Source organism: Musca vetustissima, unplaced genomic scaffold (genome assembly GCF_032173495.1).
Source record: "Musca vetustissima isolate MV318-11 ecotype Yass unplaced genomic scaffold, APGP_CSIRO_Mvet_v1 utg27537, whole genome shotgun sequence".
In the NCBI taxonomy this organism is placed as follows: domain Eukaryota; kingdom Metazoa; phylum Arthropoda; class Insecta; order Diptera; family Muscidae; genus Musca; species Musca vetustissima.
Window position 1 is genome coordinate 332,940 of NW_026882770.1, and position 23,647 is coordinate 356,586.

Consider the following 23,647-nt stretch of genomic DNA (forward strand, 5'->3'; position numbering starts at 1 on the left):
GCACGAAATTTGGCGTAACGTACTGAATTGAGGCTAGAGTGATGTCTGACAAGTTTCGTGAAAATCGGTCCAGATTTAGATATAGCTCCCATATATAGTTTCGTCCGATTTTATGTAAAAGGTGGACCAATGTCCCTATATATCTTTCGATTTGCACGAAATTTGGCATAACGTTCTGAATTGAGCATATAGTTAAATCTACCATGTTTCGTGAAAATCGGTCCAGATTCAGATATAGCTCCCATATATAGTTTCGTCCGATTCAATGTAAATGGTGCACCAAAGTCCCAATATATCCTTCGATTTGCACGACATTTGGCACAACGTACTGAATTGAGCCTAAAGTGAAATCTGCCAAGCTTCCTGATAACTAGTCCACATTTAGATATAGCTCTCATATATGTATATGTTTTTCCGATTTAATGTAAATTGTGCACTAAAGTCCCTATATATCCTTCGATTTGCACGAAATTTGGCATAGCGTACTGAATTGAGCCTGGAATGATGTGTGCTGGGTTTCGTGAAAATCGGTTCAGATCTATATATATATATACATTTTTTGTCCGATTTAATGTAAATAATGTACCAAAGTTCTTATATTGCATAGTGTACTGAATTTAGTCCAGAATGATGTGTTTAACAAGTTTCGTGAAAATCGGTTGAGACTCATAAATTATCGATTGATTTTAAGTAATTGATGCACCAAGAAACCAATATTTGGTTGATAGGAACAAAATGTACTGAAATTAGTTCAAAATATTCATATCTGGATATAGCTTCCGTATATACTTTCGGCCAATTTTAAGTAAATGGTGCATCAAACTCCTTGTTTTTGTCAGATTGACATGACATTTTGCACAACGTACAAAATTGAGCATAGAATAATGGCTAGTTGCTTTTTCTAGAAGTATAGACATAGTCCAACGGATGTCCTATTGATATTTGTTTGAAGTCGCCCCGTCCGACTTAACTGCTTAAGAATAATTTTTCAAGGGTTCATATAAGGCCTGGATTTTTTTTTTTTGAATAATTTTTCAAGGATTCATATAAGGCCTGGATTTCATTGCTGCAAAATATTTCCAAATCTTCATTTCAAATCTGAAAATAATCTCTAAACCGAACAGTTTTTTTTGTTGTTTTTCATTATTGCACATCAATTGCACTGATACAACAGATAGTCAAACAACAGCTACAACAAATCCGCTCACATTTTTTATAAAGCCCACAATAATAACAATAATAATAATCACAGCTCTGGACAATATACAACAATATTTTGTTGTTGTTTTTATTCGCTTTTTTTCAATGGGACAATTTCTTTTGTTTAAGCTTCAGTTTGAGTTTCGGTTTGCGAGCTCTGATCAGTTCATTCGTGAACGCATTTAAATCAAGACACACTTGCGCTGGTGTACGCTCACTTGCACGGTTGGCTCACACCCGAACTGTGTGAATTTTTATTGTTGGTGATTTAGTCGGTGTGACTAAATTCGAAAGCTATCCAAAAAAACAATTTTTAAATTTTAAAGTTCAAATCGTTTGGACAAAACGAAAAAAATACAATAAATAAAATAGACTTAAACATATGCCGCGAACATTTTATAGACTGAGATCAAGTGTTCCTTTATATACATTAAAAAGAAAAATAAAATAAATCATCATTCATTCTGAAGAATTGTTTAAGTGTATCTTTAAGTAGATCCATTGCATTATTGCTGCATTATCATTTAAAAAAAAAAAAAAATGCAGCTGAAGAGACATTCAACAGATTAAGACTGGCATAGGGAGGACATTTTTCAAAAGAGTGAAAACTTATTGTGATGTGTTATGTATTAAGAATACTTAAACTTTTACAATAAAAAATTTAATATATGATTTAAAATTGTTTTGCATAAGACACTGAGTGCGTGCGGACATTTTTTTGTGATAAGAAGTTTTTTTTCCAATACAAGAATTGGTATTGACATTGGTTTCCTTCTCAACATTGCTGATAAAATCGGACAAATAATATTTTTTCTGCTGTTATAAAGAAGTATTCAACAGGCAAAATGGGTAAGTATTGTATTGGTCGTTGAAAAAATATTCTTAAATAAATCTACGCCTTGGATGGTCCCTGAAAAAATATTCTTTAATAAATCTACGCCTATTGACGACCCTTGAAAAAATATTCTTTAATAAATCTACGCCTATTGACGACCCTTGAAAAAATATTCTTTAATAAATCCACGCCTATTGACGACCCTTGAAAAAATATTCTTTAATAAATCCACGCCTGTAGTGATCCCTGAAAAATATTCTTTAATAAATCCACGCCTCAGTTGGCCCTTGAAAAATAGTCTTTAATAAATCCACGCCTCTTCTAGTCCTTGAAAACATATTCTTTAATAATTCCACGCCTCTTATAACTTTACACTTCGATTACTCATTAAATTTCCTCCGAAATCCAGTTCTGCGAATACTTCTGAACCACCTTCCATGTAACACCTCAATATAAAACAAATTACCCTCTGTCGAATTATACACGTCATAATGTGGCGTCGCCAAAATGTCAACTGAAAACAAAACGCCACTTGAAAGGTCTGACAGCCATTGATTTGCCTTTTGTCAACGGAAATAACTGTTGGATCCACACGAGCTGACGAACTAATTAAATTCTTGTTATTTATTTAATCGCATTGCACCCGATATAACTGGATAGAATGGATGCACGGATACACAACTATAATGAACAAAGAAATTATTATTTTGCACCCCTACCTCCTAACTTATCTATTACAGGAGGTAATTGATACGCAATACCCATCCATTGAATAGCAAAAAAACGAAACTCAGAACACTTCAAACATCAATGGAGAGATATTTGCACAATTGTTCGATTCTATGGCTATTTGAGATCTCCAATATAATGGAAGAATTGACAACTAATAAATTTGTTTAATATCATGTCGATGGAATCAAAATCAATAATTTGACACATCTAACAAAAATGTGTATTTCAAATAATGTCAGGTGATTTATTAGGATATGTGCCAAGATGCCAGTCCCTACACGTATTCGAATACTCTTAATCCAATGTTTTGTGGGAATTAGTATTACCCCCCAAATAATTGTTTTTGAAAAAATGCCAATGGCTTATTTGGAAGCTGACCTTGGTTACTAATAATATTTTCGAAAATACATAGTCGTAGTTTCTTGTTAAACATTTTTGCTACATTTTTTCCTATTCGCATTTAGATTATTTTAAATCAATGGTATTTGACCACCAAATAAATATTCTCCCGCTGTTGAAAGCATCTCAGGTGTGACCAATTCCATATGGATGTTTTCATGTAATTTGACAGTTAACATCAACAATTCCTCTAGACAATAACAACAAATAGAAAGACTATGTATGCGATTAGAATTAATTTTATTTTTGGGATATTCATTTAAATTAAGTCATCAATATATAAAACAATTATTGATGCGGTGATCATGTCCTGTAAATACGATTTTTGTGTTTTCGATTTTGGGCTTCGGTTTCATTGTCATAAACATACATCCATGATTTTTGAGGTAATATGGATCCTCGTCGACGATGTTCAACAGCATCGAAGCGATGTCCATGCCACATTGCCACATTTCAAATATCTTAATCGGGTCTTCCAGGAGAAAACGAAATACCAAATTACATACACTTATGTTGTGTTGGAGCCTATAAAATTACAGCCAATTTGGTTAAAAAAATATGTCCAAACTAAAAAAAAAAAAAAAATAGGTATCTACTCTAAAGAGTTGGCCAATATTTATTGTTCTTGGTAGGCAGATTTTATATACCTCGCCATAAACAAAACTAATAACATCAGCTTTGAAATTCGGAGAAGAATAGTGTTGGCCAACAGATGCTATTATGGTCTCCGGATGGTTCTCCGGAAGATCTATGGGCCGATCTGCTTCGACGGTGAATCAACCATGGGCTAGACGGATCGAGCTGCAGAGACTACGTTTGCTAGGACATGTTTTGAAACTAGATGAGGATTCCCGTACTCAAAAGGCATATAAAAGCCACCCAAATGATGGTTCACGCGGAAGGGGAAGGCTACGAATGCGATGGAAAGATCAAGTAGAAGATAACATCTCGGAACACGGTAATTCAAAATGAATGAGATGCGCACAAGACAGACGCGCTTGGAAATCTTTTTTAAGCTCGACTTATGGAACATCCGTTCTGTCACAAGCCAGTTAAGTAAGTAAGGTAGACAGATTTCCTACTTACTGAAACTAAACATAACTATGATGTTAGTAACGCCGGCCTAGAACCACCTTTAAGTATACCGATCGTCATATCTCGACTAGCTAAGTCGATCTAGACATGTGTGTCCGTCCGTCTGTCCATTATAGTTTGTAAACACGTTCCAGGCCACAGTTATGGACGAATATTCACGAAATTTTGCATGTAGGATGGGTTCTGGTTAATGAAGACCCCATATAATAAAGATCGGTTAATATGTAGGTGATGAAATGGACAAAAACATTATTTTTGTCTGATTTTCTGGTCGCTCCAGAGGCAGCAATAATGGCCCAAACAACGCGAATTTTTACGTGAAGAAGGGGGCCAAAGAATAAGCATGGCTGTTTTGATAAAGATTGGTCAGTATTTAGCGGGTCAAATGGACCCTGAATTTTTGTGTGAAAAAGTGACAAAATATGTATAGCGTATATATTTACTCCTGAAGGAAATCGACCCGATAACCTGATAGTACATATATCCAAGAGGAGTGGTTGGCCTTTAAAGTGATACCAAAATGTCGTATGTGGGAGTCACACATAATATATTTACGTATTCAGATATTATTTAGTAACCCATTGCCACACTAGAGGGCGGAAATATAGCGCTGATCGTTTTGAAATGTTCCATGAGGTTCCAGTTATGGCCAAGGACAATGTCTATAATTTTCGGTGATGATCAGATCATAATTTTGGGATGAAGGCGACCGAAAACTTATTTTTTGTGTTTTTTCGTGTCGATCTATAGGCCACAATTATAAGCCGAACATCACAACACAACCCACTATCAAGAGAATATGGAGCGTATATGTTTACTACTGAAGGACCTAGACCCGAGGAAGTTGATAGTATATTTAAGAGGAGTTGTTGAGCTTTAAATTGGTATTAATTATATGGTTGTTATGATATTGTCTAGTATTACTATTACCCCACTAGAGGGCAGAAATGTCGATTATTGCTTTGAAATTTTACATGAAGTTCCGATTATGGTCAAGGATGACACCTATAATTTCCGATTATGTTGAGATGATATTTAGGGAGTGCAATGAACCAAAACATTTTTTGTCAGATTTTCTAGTCGCTCTAGAGGCCATTATTATATGCAGAACATTACACATTGTACACGGTGAAGGAGATCTTACCAAATACTTAGAAGGAGTCAAATCAACCGAAACTTAAAGTGACCAAATTTTTATTTTTATTTAAATATTCATCTGAAAAAAAACAAGAATTTGAAAATTTGTCAGGGTTAGAAAGTGGAACTGTTGACCTATATTCGGTCAAAAGGGGGCAACTATCTGTGGTTCTATATTCTGAGCCTGGACAATAGGCTCAGAATATAGAACCAGGGTATCTTATGGTCAGCACGTCTCTTGGTGAAAATAATCAATATAAGTACATATTTTGACATAGTCTCTATATTTTGATTATTTAGCTGCTTTTTCACCGAAGTATCTGTAATTTAGCTTTCCGGGGTTTTGGAGACTGACATATACATATATGCAGAACATTATGAATATATGGCCATGCTTGACATAGTCCTAATAAAAAGCTCCCGTCCCATTTTCGAAATTTCAAGGTTTAACCACAAATATTCACCGAATTAACTAACATTTAAATTTTACATACATTACTATTACTTCTGAGATTTATGGCATTGCAAAGGCAATATACCGATCTATATATTGAATTCTAGTCTTATTTTCAGAATTTTGATATGGGTTTTTGTACATTTTTCCACGATGTGGCTATAATTTGACATTATGGGTTATTGAAGGATACACAACTATTGGCAGAAGATTTTTGATATAATATAATCGGTTTTACCGATTATATTGGCTATTTTAAATTTTTTAGACGAACTTTCCTTACCGAAGTGATTGTAATTTGGCAATGCATAAAAAAACTTCCCAGGATTTGTTCATGTTTTACATGACCCCAAAGATTCCACATACTTAATGACTATAATTTGGTGGGTATGAAAAGTTCTTCCAGCCCCAGTTCAAAAGTTTGTTTGTATTCTTCACATACAACCCGATATTATACCGGACTTAGTCTCATTTTCTTTGGAATGTAATGTGACATTTCGAGACTTCAATTCAAATTTCTCATTATCCCTGAACTTAGAGGTTTAAGATTTCTTCCTGATAGTGGGATTTCTATTACATTTTATAACATATCTAATTTTAATTTATTTACGTTGTAAATTTAGGTATTTTACAATACAATTAAAATAACATTAACAAATTGTAAAAAAAAATATTTACATCACGTTTCAAATTAATGTAAAATTACATTACATCGAAGAAACAAAATATGTCAACCACAAACCAAAGTGTCATGTAACCGCCAATATAGTGATTTATATCAAACACTTTGTCAATCCTTACAAATTTTTTTTCTGTAATTAACGTCAAACCAAGTCATTCAAAGACCTCTCAAAAAAAAAAAACTTCAAATATATCTCTGATTTGTGATTGGTTAAAATTGTTTTGGCTAATTGTCTGTTGTAGTGGTTGTGGTGTGGTGGCGTTTGATACTTCGTTAGAAGTGACAGCGACAAACGATGGCCAACAAGATAAGATATAACTGAAATAATAAAAAGCAATCAATAGGAATCCGCCAAGTGTAGCTTGTTCTGCTTCCACCTGCTAATGTTTAGTTTCTACTTTTCTGTTCGGTCAGTATTTGCACACATGTATTTGTTTGTGGTGACTTGAGAGTGTTTTTTTGTGTTTTAGTCCAGTTGCTGTTGTGGCATATTTACTTTTTTGTTTGTTATAATTTCGTATGGAATCATCATCACCATCATCATCGATCGATTCGATTCGTTATTCGTTTCATTTCATTTCAATTCAATTACAATTCCGTTTTCGTCTATTTACATATGTCGAGTATGAGTTTGATTACAAACAGATAAAATAACAGTCACACATCTATACACACACACACCTGCGAACACACATACATTGAGATTGTTAGCTACGATGTAAGTACCCACCATATCCACTAAACGGAATCTTTAAATTGAAGTGCATCCATAAAATTTTAGTTATTATCGTTTTGCTTTATTGCCTAAGAACAGGTTGAATCGGGTGATCGGTGGTTCTTGGATGCGTGTCAAGTGTGTGTGTGTGTGCCGAAATCGAAGGATATTTTGTTTTAATTAAAGTAAGAATATTGGAAAAAATACAGAAACTGTAGTGAAAAAAGCCTAGAATATTTGATATGATATAAATATTCGAAATCAAAGTGTTGAATTTATATTGGAAATAAAAAAATATTTCGGTGATTTTTTTTTTAATATAAAAATTGTCAAAGGATCGTCGTAAAATACATCTAGAAACTTTATTGAAAAAAAAAACATTTAAAGATTGATTTAAGTATTATTTCACCAATGATATAAAGGACATGATTTCCTAAAAGGATTGTTACAATGAAAATATATCGAACTATTTCCAGTGTGTTTTAAAATAAAAAAATAATATAATATTTATAAATAATGACCTAACATAATATCACGTAGCCTGTGATTACGTTCTGCTATTGATATTCGTCAATCAACCATTGACCGGTTGTCTACAAAACAGGGAATTTGATATTCTGCCAATAAACGGTTAAGAATATACAGCTGTACATAAATATACGTATATAAAGTATGTTTGAATAAGTGGTTGTCCAGGCTCTTAGAAGTTAAATGCTTTTCTCGCAAACTTTTCTATGTGACTATATTTGAGCATTTCGGGAGATAAAAAACCAAATAAACCTTATTTATATTTATTAAGCTTCTAGCCACACGTTCAAATCGAAGTGGCTGTAATTTTACATTGTCCGTCTGTTGAAATCACGATAGAGATTGCAAAATTTAATAGACATTTTGTATTGAAATTGCTATTACTCCTAGGATGTTTGGTATTAAATATGGAATATATCTGTTCACGATTTGGAATAACACTTTAAAAAAGGCACAAAATCGTGGACCGATATATCCCACGATTTGTTATATTCCCAAGGTGATGGTAACCTCAATATTCGGTATTTTTGGGGATTCTGGCCACGTTTTTCAACCAAATTGGGGTTTCATCCCTGTTCTAAATATTTATGTTAATATTGAACCATGTTTGAGTGTAGCCCCCATATAACCGAACCGAACATGTAATTTGTATTCTTATTGTCTGTCAAATTGCAATACCCAAAATGATCAATATTGGTCCCCGTTTTGGTCCCCCATTATTCACTAGCCCCCTATTAGGTAATCATCTTTTTCTGACGTTTTGTTTTCGGTATATCATCACATGACTGTTCTCCTAGTAGCGCCCCTTCATTTTACATATTTTGAATGTCACCCTCATGGTAGAGGGTATAAATAGTTCGTACGGGACGAAATTAACATAGTTTTAACTTGTTTTATTTGTGGGAAGGCTCCAAGTTTGGAAAATATATTACGGTGTGTAAAGTGTAAATATACTCCTTTCAAAAGTAATCGTCCACCTCAGCCCGTCGGATGGAAATTTCTAAATTGGTTACAAATTGTCTGCAGCCACTTTTTAGTATGCCGATACTCAAAGGAAAGGATCTAGGTATGCGTGTCCGTCCGTATGTCTATTATGATTTTCAATTAATAAATCTAGATTAAGTCTGGATAATAGAAAATACCTTCTGGGAATGAAAGCCCACAAGGCTATTGTAGGATATATTTCAGATGGCTTGCCTTCACTAGAATCGAATGAGTAAAACATATCCTTATTCTATTTCGATTTCATTTCATAAGGTTTGTCATTTTCGTCTAGACGAGATTTTTTGACCTCCAAATATTCTACAAAAATGTCGTTAAATTTAAATGGAGTCATCAAAAATAAGAAATTGAAGTTTGTATGCTTCCATCGTCCTTTTTCCACTATTACCCGATCCCTGCTCAGATAACTTTATATCTTCGAATATTAATAAATTTTGAATAAATTGGTGGGTAAAAAACTTCTTCATATTCTGGCATAGACCTTATTAAGAGGTCCCGAAAGTGTTTTCATGTACCTAAGTGACTGCAGTTTGGTAATCTGAGTTCTTTTTGAGTCTAAATTTAAGTCAATATTTTGAAATAACACCCATGTGTAGGTCATACCCTATATTATGTCTTGTGACTGTCCTAACGGCATGTTCTCCACCGAAGTGGCATGCGGGTTCTTGGTTTCTTCGAAGCCCTGTAGGTCCATACTTTGACATAGTCCCATTTTAAAAGTTCTGTCGAAATTTTAGATATTTTGCGGGTTTTATGAACAATTTCCAACGGAAGTCATGATTGGTATTCAATATCGGTCGATGCTTGCCATCTATTCGGTATACTGAAGGTCTAAGCTGAATTTCTCTGAATGTCTGTTATTTGTTATTTAATTTTCTTAGAACCTAAAAAAGACCACCTTGCAGGCAATAAAGTTCCGATCAATTTTTTGGTATTTTTAATAATCACCAGATGTTGAATTTCGAATAGGCCGAATTTTTCAGTACCTTAGTACCAAGAACTTTTAATAATAGACCTATACCTTAGTATACTGATCGTATCTCATACATTATATCTCTAAAAGTTAAATAGATTTACCTATTCCGTCCGTATGTCCGACCATTGTTACCACTTACGACTTATTTTCAATTCTAATTTCATATTATTTTAGTTCCCAATTGGGTGTCAAATCTTCCTACAAAAAAGTATCGTTCCAAGTTCTCTTATATCTCCGATAATCCCAATGTTCGATATATTGATGATTTCAGATATGTTTTTTAATCGTCACGCGTTATTTTTAGTATTATTTATCCATGTCCTAGTCCAAGAATTTTTTATTAGTTTTTATATATTAGTATAGATTATTTAAAAGTTCCCCCTTTAAGCTGCAATTTTCAACCGACATGTGACTTTATAAAAGCCATGTCGGAGTTTCAGTTGATTAAAGAATTCATTGAAGAGACAATGTCAATATATGACCCTTTTTTGTAATAGTATCTCGTACTATTTTGGGAATTTTTAATAAATATACAAATATTTAAACCCAAAGAATAACCAACTTTCCTGGCAGAAATTTTTCCTATAGAGGAGTTCAAACCGACATCAAAAATATTTTAGACCTCTAGGCTGATTTTTCCATTCGAAAAGGCTGTAATTCAGAATTTGAAATACCAAGTTCTCAGAGGCCAACCTTCCTCATTATAGACAACTTTAAATATTTGTCAATATTTGAAAATAGGTAAATTTGTAGTAATTTGAGACTTCTACTCGCAATTTCTGGTACAGGGTATAAATAGTTTTGACCGCCTGAACTTTACAATGGTTTTCTTTTTTCACGTTCCAATTGTCACTATTGATTTCACAACAACAATAAATATATATTTTCTCTTTAAATTTAAGCTTTGAATTTCGAGTATCAGATAACAAAATCGTTCTGCATATTCATGACGACCCATCGTTTATAAAATTTGTTTATTATTCGTATATAAACGTTAAAAAAGGCCTAACGATTTTTGTTGACAAAATAATTTTTTAGTAATAATATGGGAATTAACCATATTTAAAAATATGGTAATTCACAACAAAGCTTAAGTCATACTAACTTGACCTATAAAGAGTTGCCGAAATTTGAATGTGAAATATGGCTATATGGTCATAACGATTGACATTGAATATCGAGGGTTGGTTGAAATAGAAATGAATATAATGATAATTTTTGTAAATTTGTCAACTCACTTCGAAAACAGGTGTCACACTTGTATACAAAAACACATTATGCCATATTTTAATTGGTCCAAGCATTCTCAACTAAAAAATAATTCGCTACAAATTCAAATTCTGATAAGAAATCGCACCATATGAATATGTATCACATTACAGATTCGAATATTTTTTTTATTCTAACAAAGCCCGCGCTCGTGAAATATTCAACATTATTATCAGTCTGATTATACGATTTTAGAATAATTATTTGACGTTGATCAAATGTGATTATCACCGGATTTTTTTGCATTCCAGATAATCATTGGCGGAGATGAGCATTGGGTCAAGTATTCCCAATGGGTGTGTATTGCATATACACACACCCATTGTTGTTGTTCTTCTTGTTGTTGTTTTTGCAATTTAATCAAAAAAATGTGTAATTAATATTTAATAGTAATTAGTCGAAAGAATGAATTATAATTACTAGTCTATTTAAAATCGCCGTGTGTACAACAAATGCAAATCGGTTTATATTTGGATTCGGAAAATCGGAATATATAGATATTGTGTAGTGAGGTGATAAAAGAAAGGTGATACACTTTGACGGGCAGATATGAATACATAATTAAATAATAATAAATATAAAGCAGTTGAAAACCATATTAATATATATTACACATACTCACCTATACACATATAGCTCTGAAAATAAAAAAAATAAATAATTATAAAATATATATATACTTTTTGTAAAATAAATAAAATAAAATACCTGATAGTAATGGCGAAATGTTCTTAGCAAGGCTGAACCCTACCAAAAACTAAACCATGAAAATACTGAATTTTGAAGGTAGCTATATGTAGGCTCTAAGTAAACATTAGAAGCTGGTTTTGACATTTTTATGTCCAAGAACAAAAATAACACCAAAATCTTAATCCTCAAGAGCAAACCTTCAACAACTGAAATTGGTTTTTTTTGGTCTTTGTTGTGCGGTAGGTTTTTCGTTGGTCTATTGTGAGCTCTATCGTGATTTTCCCAGACTGACGGATATACATGCATACTTGTAGATACATACATTTACTACAATATTATTTCGAAATAATGAAAACGAAATGACAAATTTTGTCGACACTTCACCGTACTGAGCTGTGTATACGAAAACGGGGACCTACAGCATCTTAGGAACGCCTAAAATATGAGCATGTGAGGGCTACATTTTAAGGGAATATAAAAGACCTTAGATACGTCTTTTATAGAATTCAAAAAGAAAACCTTCAAGAGCTGATTTAACATGAAAGACATTAAACAACAAAACCGTCGGTATATTTGCCCAACCGAACTTTTTATTCCAGTAAATTTGTTTCCGAATATTCGAAGACGTTTACATCCCTCTCCAGATGAAATACACCCGAAGCCTTCCAATATGTTAAAAACCAAAATCGGCATCAACACATGACAATAACACTGAGGACAGAAGATAGTGTCACCCGGAGGAAAATGTCAACACTAAATAGCAGGGATTCAAACCAGTGCAAAAATGTCAAATAGGTGTTGTTTCTAGGAAACGGTAGATGACAGTCCCATCACCTAGAACATGCTACATCAGAACCAGGATCTGATACGTATAAAAGAGCTTATATGGATGGAAGACCTTCCAAGAGGGTCCTCTATGGACTAAAGACCTTCAAGAGGATTTTTTTGTATTTATAGTAGACTTTCAAGATGCCTTCAAAATTTACTGGAGAGGTTTCCGGTACAACTTACATACTTAGCTTCGACCCATTTCATCCCCTAATTTTTATCTGATCACCACCAACAATTATAGGTATCGCCCTTAACCCTAACCGGAACTTCATATACAATTTCATACTGATTGACCTGCTAGTATGGTAATGGTAATACAAATCTTCGATATACTGCCTGCCTTATCCTGTTTATGTTTTCAAGGGTAAATATATAGGTCATCAACTTTTTTACACAAAAGTGTTGCTCCATTTGACACGTTCAATATTGACCGATCATCGCGGTCAAACAGCCAAATTCCCGTCTCTGTGTAAAAATAAAGTTTTTGGACTATTTGATCACCATATTTGGCCAGAACCAAATCTAAATGCAAAATTGTGGCCTGTATTTTGTTTGCTAATTATAATGAGCAGACGGACGGATAGACACACATGTTTACATTGATTCAGCTAGTGGAGATATGACCTATCATATTCATCATATCATATGACATATTCATCATATTTCGATGGTAGAAGGTGTGTCTGAGTTCAATATTTCGTGGGTTAAAAAAATCTTGGGCCCACAAGAACCTATACTATCCTTACAACATAGTTGTGTAGTATATAAAGACTTTATATTGATATTCTATAAAAAGAAAATAGAACACTTGGAAAGATCTTATATATATGTTAGGTTTTATAGCTACCGCCTGCAGAATGAATAACTATTATTGGACGCCTATTACAGTAGATAATTAACAGGTCTCCTGTATATATATTCAAAAATCCCTATTTTTCAATAAATTATCAGTAGATATATACGTAGCAGATTTCATATAGACCGCCTAGATAGATGTTAAGAGCTCTCCTATAGCTGGTAGACCTTTCAGAGGTCTTTTAAAATCGGTCTTTTCAAAAATAACTTTTGTGGATCTTCCATAAATAACTATAGGAGGTTTTATGTCCTTAATGTACTTCTCAAATTATACATATTGAAAAATCTCTAAAAGGTATTCCCCATACTTCATAAAATAAAAACCTCACTAGTACCATTCACTTTCAATTAATTATATATTCTAATTAAAAAGGACATTGTATCAAAGCTACAGACACGTGACACTAATGATAATATCTTTCCGCCTAACACAATTTAGTTGGAATTGCGAAAAGGCTTCTCAAATTACAATGAAAAGTCTGTGAGTAATGCAACTGACACCCACGCCAAATAATACTTCGCTCTCCCGTTCGCTCTCTGAAATTTGTTAACATTAATCAAAAATGCATTCATATCTCATATCCTTTATTGTCTATAAGCGCATACATGTATATTAATGCATTGTCTCTCTCTGTTTATTTATGATTGTAGCTGTGGTCGTAACTGCCATTCGCCTGTTCGCTAAATGAGTTCAGACGAACCACAAGTCAAATACCAAGAAGTAAGTCCATTTCAAATCAGTGAAGGATTTACAAATTCTAACGCACGCAGTCACACAATGGAGCCCGTCAAAACCGGTCGCATTTTTCTGGCAGCTGTTGCTGGTGAGTAGGAATAAATAATTTCGAAATTATAAAAATATGAAAATATTAAATGTTTTTTTTTGTATTTAGCCAACTTATCAGCCTTTGCCGTTGGCACCTGTCTAGGCTGGACCTCACCTGTTACACCCAAATTGAAAACCGAAGATACCTCTGATTCACCTTTAAATGCACCCATCGATTCAACAGATGAAGCATGGATTTCATCCATTGTTGCCCTGGGAGCTTTAGTGGGTAAGTTTAGAGACGATTTACCTTTTGAAAAACTTTATTTGAAATGACAACAAATACGTTTTGTCCTTGGTCACAATTTTTCCCTTGAACGAAAAACAATAACCAAATACTTTGTTTTTAAATAATAAGGGTGTTGGAGGTTTTTTTTTGTAGTGTCCGTTATATTAGTGATTTTATTATGCCTATGTTCTTGAAATGTTCACCTCAAATTACAGGGAATTGAAGATGAAGTGATGGTATTTTTCATGGTTAAAAAAATTAAAAAAAAATGTTCATGGTTTGTACAATCTCAGGTCCAGCACAAATCCAGGATATTTCATGGTTCTAGCCGCCATTCTCCACCGAAGTGGGTGTAATTAGGCACAAAACTTCTTGGTAAAATAAAAATAGATCAATTATTTGATATTACGTCCATATAAACCCGATTTTTGACCCCTCTGGGAGGTTGCTAAGCTAATTACCCGATTGAATTGTCAGAATTGACTCCTTAGGCTCATTTTCCTATCAAAATGGCAGTTCTCCATTGAAAATGTTTAGTATCGGTCTACGTTTTGAGGGATGGTCTATACACCACCGCAAATTCATAGTTTGATATACACTTAAGCCTTGAGAGACCTGTTATGCCCTATAAACAAGAAAGAAGTCGTCCTTAGAATTGGTTTTTCCTAATCGATTAGGAATTTGGGGTTGTTTGTGAAGACCTTCAGCTTTGTCCATTCACACGCCTTAGGTCTTTGAACATGTTAAGGTTCTACCTTTTAGGGTATCTTTGTGGTGATAGGGTCGTTTTCCAACCGAATTGGTTCTAATTTGGTAATAATGGTTAAACAAAATTACGTTCTGACAAAGCCCACCATATAAATGTCCCGCATCAGTTTAGGCGTTTTGATGATCTTAGACTCAATTTACAATCGTAGAAGCTGTACTTTGGGCCCTTTATGGGTACAAAAGTTTTTTTTTTGGTAATTTGGTTTATGTTTTGATAAAGCGCCCAAATACATGTCCCACCCCATTTTCCAACCGAAGTGATTGTAATTTGACAATCCGGTTCCTTTCCGAAAAATGTTCAGTATTGGTCATCATATCACAACCCCCATATAAAAGTACCGGCTCATTTTGGGAATGTTTATACGTCTGGGCTGATTTTTCAATCGAATTGGCTGGCGAATTTGGCATTCCGGGTGCTCGAAGTGTCCGTATTTTGGTCAATCTATTTTTTAGTTATATTAAAGGTCTCAGCGCAATATTCCAACCCAAGTATATGTGGTTTTGTATTTCGTCAGACAATTTACCTTACCATATCATAATGGAGGGTATAACAACTTCAGGCCACCCGAACCTAACAGCAATTTTATTTGTCAGCATAGCATTTGTTCGATTTTAGACAAGTGGTTCGTAGTGCAAGAGAACTTCATTGAAAACATCTGTCTACATAGATCCACTGTTTTGGTATTTGCGAATTGTAGGGCACACACTTAACCCATTGAAAGGCCTGTTGTGAAGAAAATGCCATGAGATTGGTCCCCATATGCTTCTAGGAATTCTGAGTTCTTAATGAAGTCCTACAGTCCTTTCCATTATCATCACTCTTAGATCGTAAATACTACAATTTCTCAAACATTGGGTTCGATGGATTGCTTCCTCATACACTCTACTACACCTGCTGCTTCCGATTCATCCAGGGCAAACATTCCTGCAGGGTGAGATGTCCCGTGAGAATATCTGTCAGTCTTTTTGTTAAGCTTTTTAGATTTGCTTATTCGTATTTTCATTTGGGTCTCCCCATAATTTTTGCTGTTCTTTCCAGGCCCCTCATTATTCTAAAGTATTTTCTAGGTCTCATTCGCCCATGACCTCATTTCTAGAGGTATTGCGCTAAAAGGTTTGGAATTTTTCACATCTATAGTGGGTATAACAGTAGCATTTCTGACAAGAAGATTGGCGTCTCATTGCCTATTTTACCCGTTCTTCAATAAAAAGTCCCATTCCCGAAGTTCCTGCTTGCCATCTGTGTAACAACAGTTACCAGAGGGAATTTGTGCTAGCGTTCGGCTATCCCATGACTCTCTGACTCAAAACTACTGATTGAAGATCCGATTGTAGCCTTTTCCTTTATATATTTAAGTCTTAAAACTGCGACGGCCGCTTCATATTCTCTTCAAAGCTCTAGTTAGTGTTGTCCGCATATATACCGTGGCAGCATATTTTTTGGACGTTTGCAAAACCATTACATTCTTTGCTGTCCACCAGACTATATCCTCCTATGTTAGAATTAGTCTAACTGCGCTCTTGTAGATCCAGTGTATCATCTTTGGATTAAAACCTATTTTAGAGGTTTAATTCGAAGAATCTATGGGTTTTATCGACCCGTTTCTGTATGTAGTCGGCAATGGTGATAAAATCCCTCCCAGCGGTGTCCCTTGTCTCTGATATTTATGTATTGTATGTTACAGTTTATCCATATATTCCTTACCACGTGCCTGACCCAGGCTATGAGTCAACTCGAAAGGCTTCAAAGGATTAGATATGAGTTTCAGCGTCGATATTGTTGAAGCCCCGATTTTTTTCAATCCAAAAGGTGGTTGCAAAGACTCTTTTGTTAGCATAACCACTATGTGTTTCCTCAAGAAATTGTCTGAAATATTTGCTTTAAGCTTAGAGTAAAATACTGAACGTAAAATTTTTATCAGGACAATTAAACTCCTAATCTGTGTTTTAACCTTCCTCCCATCCCACCAATTGTGACCAAGGATTCCAGTTAGGTTTTTTTATCTTCAAATAATTATTAAATTCCAATTGTATTTCTATGTTTTCTGTCATTCCAGCTCCCTTCGTTGCTGGTCCATTGGCGGACAAAATTGGTCGCAAATGGGTACTACTGTCGAGTTCTGTGTTCTTTGTCATTGCCTATATACTCATGATGATCGGTGGTTCGGTGGTAGTTTTGCTAGTTGCCCGTCTCATACAAGGTTTTGGAGTGGGATTCGTGATGACAGCCCAGCCAATGTATGTGGGAGAAATTGCCACGGATAGTGTGAGAGGTGCCACGGGATCGCTTATGCAATTGTTTATTGTGTGTAAGTTGTTAGATTCCAAAAATCCAAAAATGGTAGCCTGATTGAATTTCCTTATCTTTGTTCTCTTATAGCCGGCATTTTGTATGTCTATGCCATTGGTCCATATGTCTCCTATCAAGCCCTGCAATGGTGTTGCATTGCTGTACCCATTGTTTTCGATGTGTGTTTCTTCTTTATGCCCGAAAGTCCTTATTATTTAGCTGGCAAGGGTCGTAAAATGGAAGCTTTGAAGTCGCTGCAATTTCTCAGAGGTCAAAGTGCTGATGGTGCCCAAGATGAAATGGCTGCCATACAGGCGGGTGTTGAGGAGTCAATGGCTAATAAAGGTTCCATTGCTGATATTATTAAGAATCCTGGTAATCGTAAGGCTCTGTTCATTTCCGCCGGCCTCTTGGTGTTCCAACAATTCTCCGGTATCAATGTTGTGCTCTTCAATTCACAATCGATTTTCGAAAGTGCCAATACCGGTTTGGATCCTGCTGTTGCCACAATTATTGTGGGTATTGTACAGGTGGCCTCTTCGGGCCTAACACCTATTATTGCCGATCGTTTGGGTCGTAAGGTAATTCTGTTGACATCGGCCAGTATTATGACTGTGGGTCTTGCCGCTTTGGGTGGTTTCTTCTATATGAAGCTGGTTGTGGGTGATACATCCAGTGTCCTGTGGTTGCCTGTCCCCGCCTTGGTTGTGTACAATATTGTCTACTGTGTTGGTTTCGGTCCCCTGCCATGGGCTGTTTTGGGTGAAATGTTCCCGGCCAATGTTAAGTCGATTGCCTCTTCGATTGTTGCCTCCACTTGCTGGATTTGTGGTTTCTTAGTTACATATTTCTACCCGGCCCTAGATGCCATGGGTTCGTACTATGCCTTCTGGTTGTTCGGTATCTTCTGTATTGTCGCCTTCTTCTTCGTCTTGTTCATTGTTATGGAAACGAAAGGTTTGAGTCTACAAGAAATTCAAGACAGGCTAAATGGTAGAAAATAAGCCCCAGGAGATGACTTTCGGTTGGAGGAGAGAAGGCCAACACAACAACACCAGTCATTTTGTAGGATATCGAAATGTTGAATGTTTGAGTATTTTACAAATGGAAGAAATATCCAAACCCAGAACCCACTAAAGTATTGCATGTAGTTAGTTATATATTATTAATAAATAATGAATAAAATGATTAATTATCTATATGTGTATGTATAATGTTAAGTTGTTAAGTTTATATAAATATATACAATTTCTATACCTTATATACACGATATTATTATATACAAAGATTAAAGATGTATGAGTATGTACGATAATGTTTTAAATAAATAAGACGAATAAAACTTTATTCGAACGGAATTTTATTATTATACCCTACACAAATATGTTGTCAGGGTATTATAGCTTTGTGCAGCCCCAAAAGTTTGTAACGCCGAAATATTGGTCCTAGACCCACCTTTAAGTATACCGATCGTCATATCTCGACTAGCTGAGTCGATCTAGACATGTGTGTCCGTCTGTCCATTATAATTTGTAAACACGCTACAGGCCACAGTTATGGACCAATCTTCACGAAATTTTGCATGTAGGATGGATTCTGGCCAATGAAGACCCCTATTGTTTTCGGAAAAGATCGGGTAATATTTAGGGGATGAAATCGACCAAATACTTAATTTTTGTCGGTTTTTCTGGTCGCTCCAGAGGCCGCAGTTATGGCCCAAACACCGCGAATTTTTGCATGGAGAAGGGGATCGGACCAACGAATAAGCACGCCTGTTTTGATAAGGATCGGTCAATATTTAGCGGGTCAAATGAATTCTGACTTTTGTGTGAAAAATTCCAAAATTACAAATTAGTCTATGGCATATATATTTATTCCTGAAGGACATAGGCGCGAGGAGTTGATAGTATATCCAAGGGGAATGGTTGGCCTTTATATTGATACCAATTATATTGCCGTATGTACTAAGATGTGGGAGTTACACGTAAATATTTACAGGTGCTTACTTATTCAGATATTATTTAGTAACCCATTACCACACTGGAGGGCGCAAAATTATTATCTGATCGGCGGTGATCAGATAATAATTTTGGAATGAAGTGGACCGAAAACTTAATTTTTTGTGTGTTTTTCGAGTCGATCAATTGCAAAAAGTCGAACATCACAACACAACCTACTGTGAAGGGAATCTGGATAAGTAATTAGAAGGGCTGTACTGAATATTGGAAATATTCGGAAAATATGTCAGTGTAAGGAAGAGATGCTGTTGAAATCTAATCGGGCAAGAGAGTGCAAAATCCGCAGAAAGTTAGAGTTACGTGGTAGTTGTGTAGGGTATCGTATGGTCGGCCCCGTCCGACTATACTGCTCCGCTCACTGGTTTAAAATTATTTAAATTAATTTTTTTGGTAGCCATTGAAAAAATATTTTCAAAAAAATACACGCCTATTGGTAGCCATTGAAAAATTAATTTAAAACCAGTAAGGAAAGTAGTAAAGTCGGACTGGGCCGACAATATGATACCCTTCACCACTTTGAGTATATTGTACACATATATCCTTACAATTGCATGTCAATGTTCCCTCTAAGGAACATGCTCATGCCTTTTGCTACCTATGCTAAATTCAATTCGATTCGGGCAGATTTAAACTCGTCTGTGTACCATGGGATAAAGTTATAGCAAAATTGATAAAGCGATGTTCGGTTCGCGGCACTGTTAAAAATGTTATCTTTATCAGATACCTGTTCGAAGTACATATGGAACAACAACAAAACGCAATAACGGCATTCCAGTCTCGATTTGATACGTTGTGCAAAATTTCGTTTTAAAGGGACAAACATTAGGAGTTTGTTGCACCGTTTATGTAAAATCTCACGAATATATATGTATATGTGGGAGCTGTAGCGAAATCTAAAACGAAACTTACAACACATCATTCTATTCAATTCAGTACGCTATGCCAAATTTCGTGCAAATCGAAGAATATAAAGGGACTTTGGTGCACCATTTACATAAAATCGGACATAAATATATACGGGAGCTATATCTAATACTGAACCGACTTTCACGAATCTTAGCACATATCATTCTAGATTTAATTCAGTACGCTATGCCAAATTTCGTTCAAATCGGAGGATATATAGGACTTTGGTGCACTATTTACCTAAAATCGGACGAAAATATATATGGGAGCTATATCCAAATATGAACCGATTTTCTCGATACTTAGCACACATCATTCTAGACTTAATTTAGTACTTTATGCTAAATTTTGTGCAAATCGGAAAATACATAGGGACTTTGGTGCACTATTTACCTAAATCGGACCAAAATATATATGGGAGCTATATCTATACTTTCGCGAAACTTAGCAGACATCACTCTAGACTTAAGTCCGTACGATGTGCGAAATTTCATGCTAATCGAAAGATATATAGGAATTTTGATACAGCATTTACATAAAATCGGACGTAAATATATACGAGAGATATATCTAATACTGAACCGACTTTCACCAATCTTAGCACACATCATTCTAGACTTATTTCAGTTCGCTATGCCAAATTTCGTGCAAATCGAAAGATATATAGGGACTTTGGTACAGCATTTACATAAAATCGGACGAAAATATATATGGGAGCTATATCTAAATTTGAACCGATTTTCTCGATACTTAGCACATCATTCTACACCCTATGCCAAATTTCGGGCAAATCGAAAGATATATAGGGACTTTGGTGTCCCATTAACCTTAAATCGGACGAAAATATATATGAGAGCTATATCTAAATCTGACCCGCCTTTTTCGAAACTTAGTGCACATCACTCTAGACTTAATTCCGTACGTTGTGCCAAATTTCATGCAAATCGAAGTATATATAGGGACGAAACTATATATGGGAGATATATCTAAATCTGAACCGTTTTTCTCGAAACTTGGCACACATCATTCTGGACCTAATTCAGTAGTCTATGCCAAATTTCGTGCAAATCGAAAGATATATAGAGAATTTGGTGAACCATTTACCTTAAATCGGACAAAACTATATAGGGAAGCTATATCTAAATCTGAACCGATTTTCTTCAATTTCAATAGGGTTCGTCCTTGGGCCAAATAAATGAGCTGTACCTAATTTCATCCAAATCGAATCATAAATGCGACTTGTACTTTGTTTACAATTTAACTTCTACAGACGGACGGGCATGCATAAATCGATTTAGAAAGTGATTCTATGCATTCTATGCAGGAACCATGTGTCTATCTCGTTTCCTTTTACCTGCACATAGACATATGCACAAAGACATAATACCCTGCATCACAGTGTGGTGAAGTGTATAAAAATCCACGCCTATTAGTAGCCCTTTAAAAAATTAATTTAAAAAAAATTCACTCCTATGTGGAAAAAACAATTTTAAACATACGCGTGGATTTTTTTGAAAATTAATTCTATTATTTTATTAAATTTATATTTTGCAGTTCCTTTCTTTGCTGGTCCTTTGGCAGATTGGGTGGGACGTAAATGGTTACTACTCGGCAATTCGACATTGTTCATTCTTGGCTATATCCTACTGATGCTTGGGGGAAAAGTATGGATTATACTTGTGGCTCGCGTAATACTAGGACTTGGCAGTGGCTCAGTTATGACCGTTGTCCCAATGTATATCGGGGAAATAGCTACAGATAATGTTCGAGGTGCCACCGGGTCGCTGATGAATTTGTTCGTTGTGTGTAAGTTAGAAATTACGTAAAAAATTAAAAATAATAATTTAAATCCTCCTCTCCTTCAGCTGGCATCCTTTATGTTTATGTCATTGGTCCATATGTCTCCTACCAGGTGCTGCAATGGTGCTGCCTTGCCATACCCATTGCATTTGTTATCTGCTACTCGCTTATGCCTGAAAGTCCCTATTATTTATTGGCAAAAAATCGTAAAGAGGATGCCTTGAAATCACTGCAATTTTTGCGAGGACAAAGTTTAAACAATGTACAGCAGGAATTGTCGGAAATTGAGAAATTCTTAGAAGAATCTAAGGCAACACAGGCCTCTATGATGGACCTCTTCAAATTGCCGGGAAATCGTAAAGCCCTGTTGATAACCACCGGTCTCCTGGTATTTCAACAATTATCTGGCATCGATGCAGTACTCTTTAATTCCCAATCAATATTTATGAATGCCGGCAGCAGTTTAGATCCAGCAGTGGCCACCATAATTGTGGGTACTGTGCAATTTGCAGCATCTCTAGTCATACCCATCATTGCAGATCGCATGGGACGCCGGGTAATCCTCCTGACTTCATCAAGTATTATGGCATTGGCCTTGGCTGCATTGGGTACATTTTTCTATGTCAAAATGGATTCCGGCAATGTGGACTCTATTCTATGGTTACCGGTTACGGCTCTTGTGATCCACAACATTTTATATTGTATTGGTTTTGGTGCTCTGCCCTGGGCTATTTTGGGTGAAATGATTCCACCAAATTTGAAATATATTGCCTCACCAATTGCCACATCGTCATGTTGCACTGCTGGTTTTGTGGCCACCTACGTGTATCCGTATTTGGATGCCATGGGGACTTATTATGTTTTCTGGATATTTGGTGGATGTTGTGTCCTGGCTTTTTTGTTTAGTTTCTTTGTCGTGATTGAAACGAGAGGCTTGAGTTTACAGGAGATACAAGATAAGCTACACACAAAGAAAATGTGAAAGTTGTGTATCAGGAATTTTGGAATGACCTTGGCAGTATTTCAGGACATATGACTGATAAATTATGAGATTCTATATAGAAAATTGACAGTATTAGAATATAATTAAAAATATTTTTTCCGAAGCAAATCAATATAATGCGTATTTCAATAAATATTTCAAAAGGTAAAATATTAATTTTAAACCAGTAAGGAAAGTTCAAAAGTCGGACGGGGCCGACTATATGATACCCATTACCACTTTGGGTACATCCAAGACATGTTAATATCTACAATATCCTGTAGACAGAACGGTCATAGAATCTTTGGAGGACCGTTGAGATGAAATCGGGCGAAATGGGCCATCTAGATAAATATTTGAACCAATTGAAAACCCCCATACCCTGAAATCAATGAAAAATTGCATGTCAAACGGACAGACTTGGATTC

The 23,647-nt window shown here is 35.3% G+C and overlaps 2 protein-coding genes across 2 annotated transcripts; both read left to right on the forward strand.

Annotated features, from left to right (window-relative positions):
- Positions 1–1,968: 1,968 nt before the first annotated feature.
- Positions 1,969–18,517, forward strand: LOC133329440 (facilitated trehalose transporter Tret1-like). The gene is made up of 5 exons (XM_061537913.1): positions 1,969–2,049; positions 14,052–14,224; positions 14,294–14,455; positions 17,281–17,532; positions 17,604–18,517. Exons 2-5 carry the CDS (start codon positions 14,086–14,088, stop codon positions 18,515–18,517), a joined length of 1,467 nt encoding a protein of 488 aa, XP_061393897.1. The 5' UTR covers positions 1,969–2,049; positions 14,052–14,085.
- A 3,653-nt stretch (positions 18,518–22,170) lies between these two features.
- Positions 22,171–23,219, forward strand: LOC133329437 (facilitated trehalose transporter Tret1-like). The gene is made up of 2 exons (XM_061537909.1): positions 22,171–22,243; positions 22,303–23,219. Exons 1-2 carry the CDS (start codon positions 22,171–22,173, stop codon positions 23,217–23,219), a joined length of 990 nt encoding a protein of 329 aa, XP_061393893.1.
- The last annotated feature ends 428 nt before the right edge of the window (positions 23,220–23,647 follow it).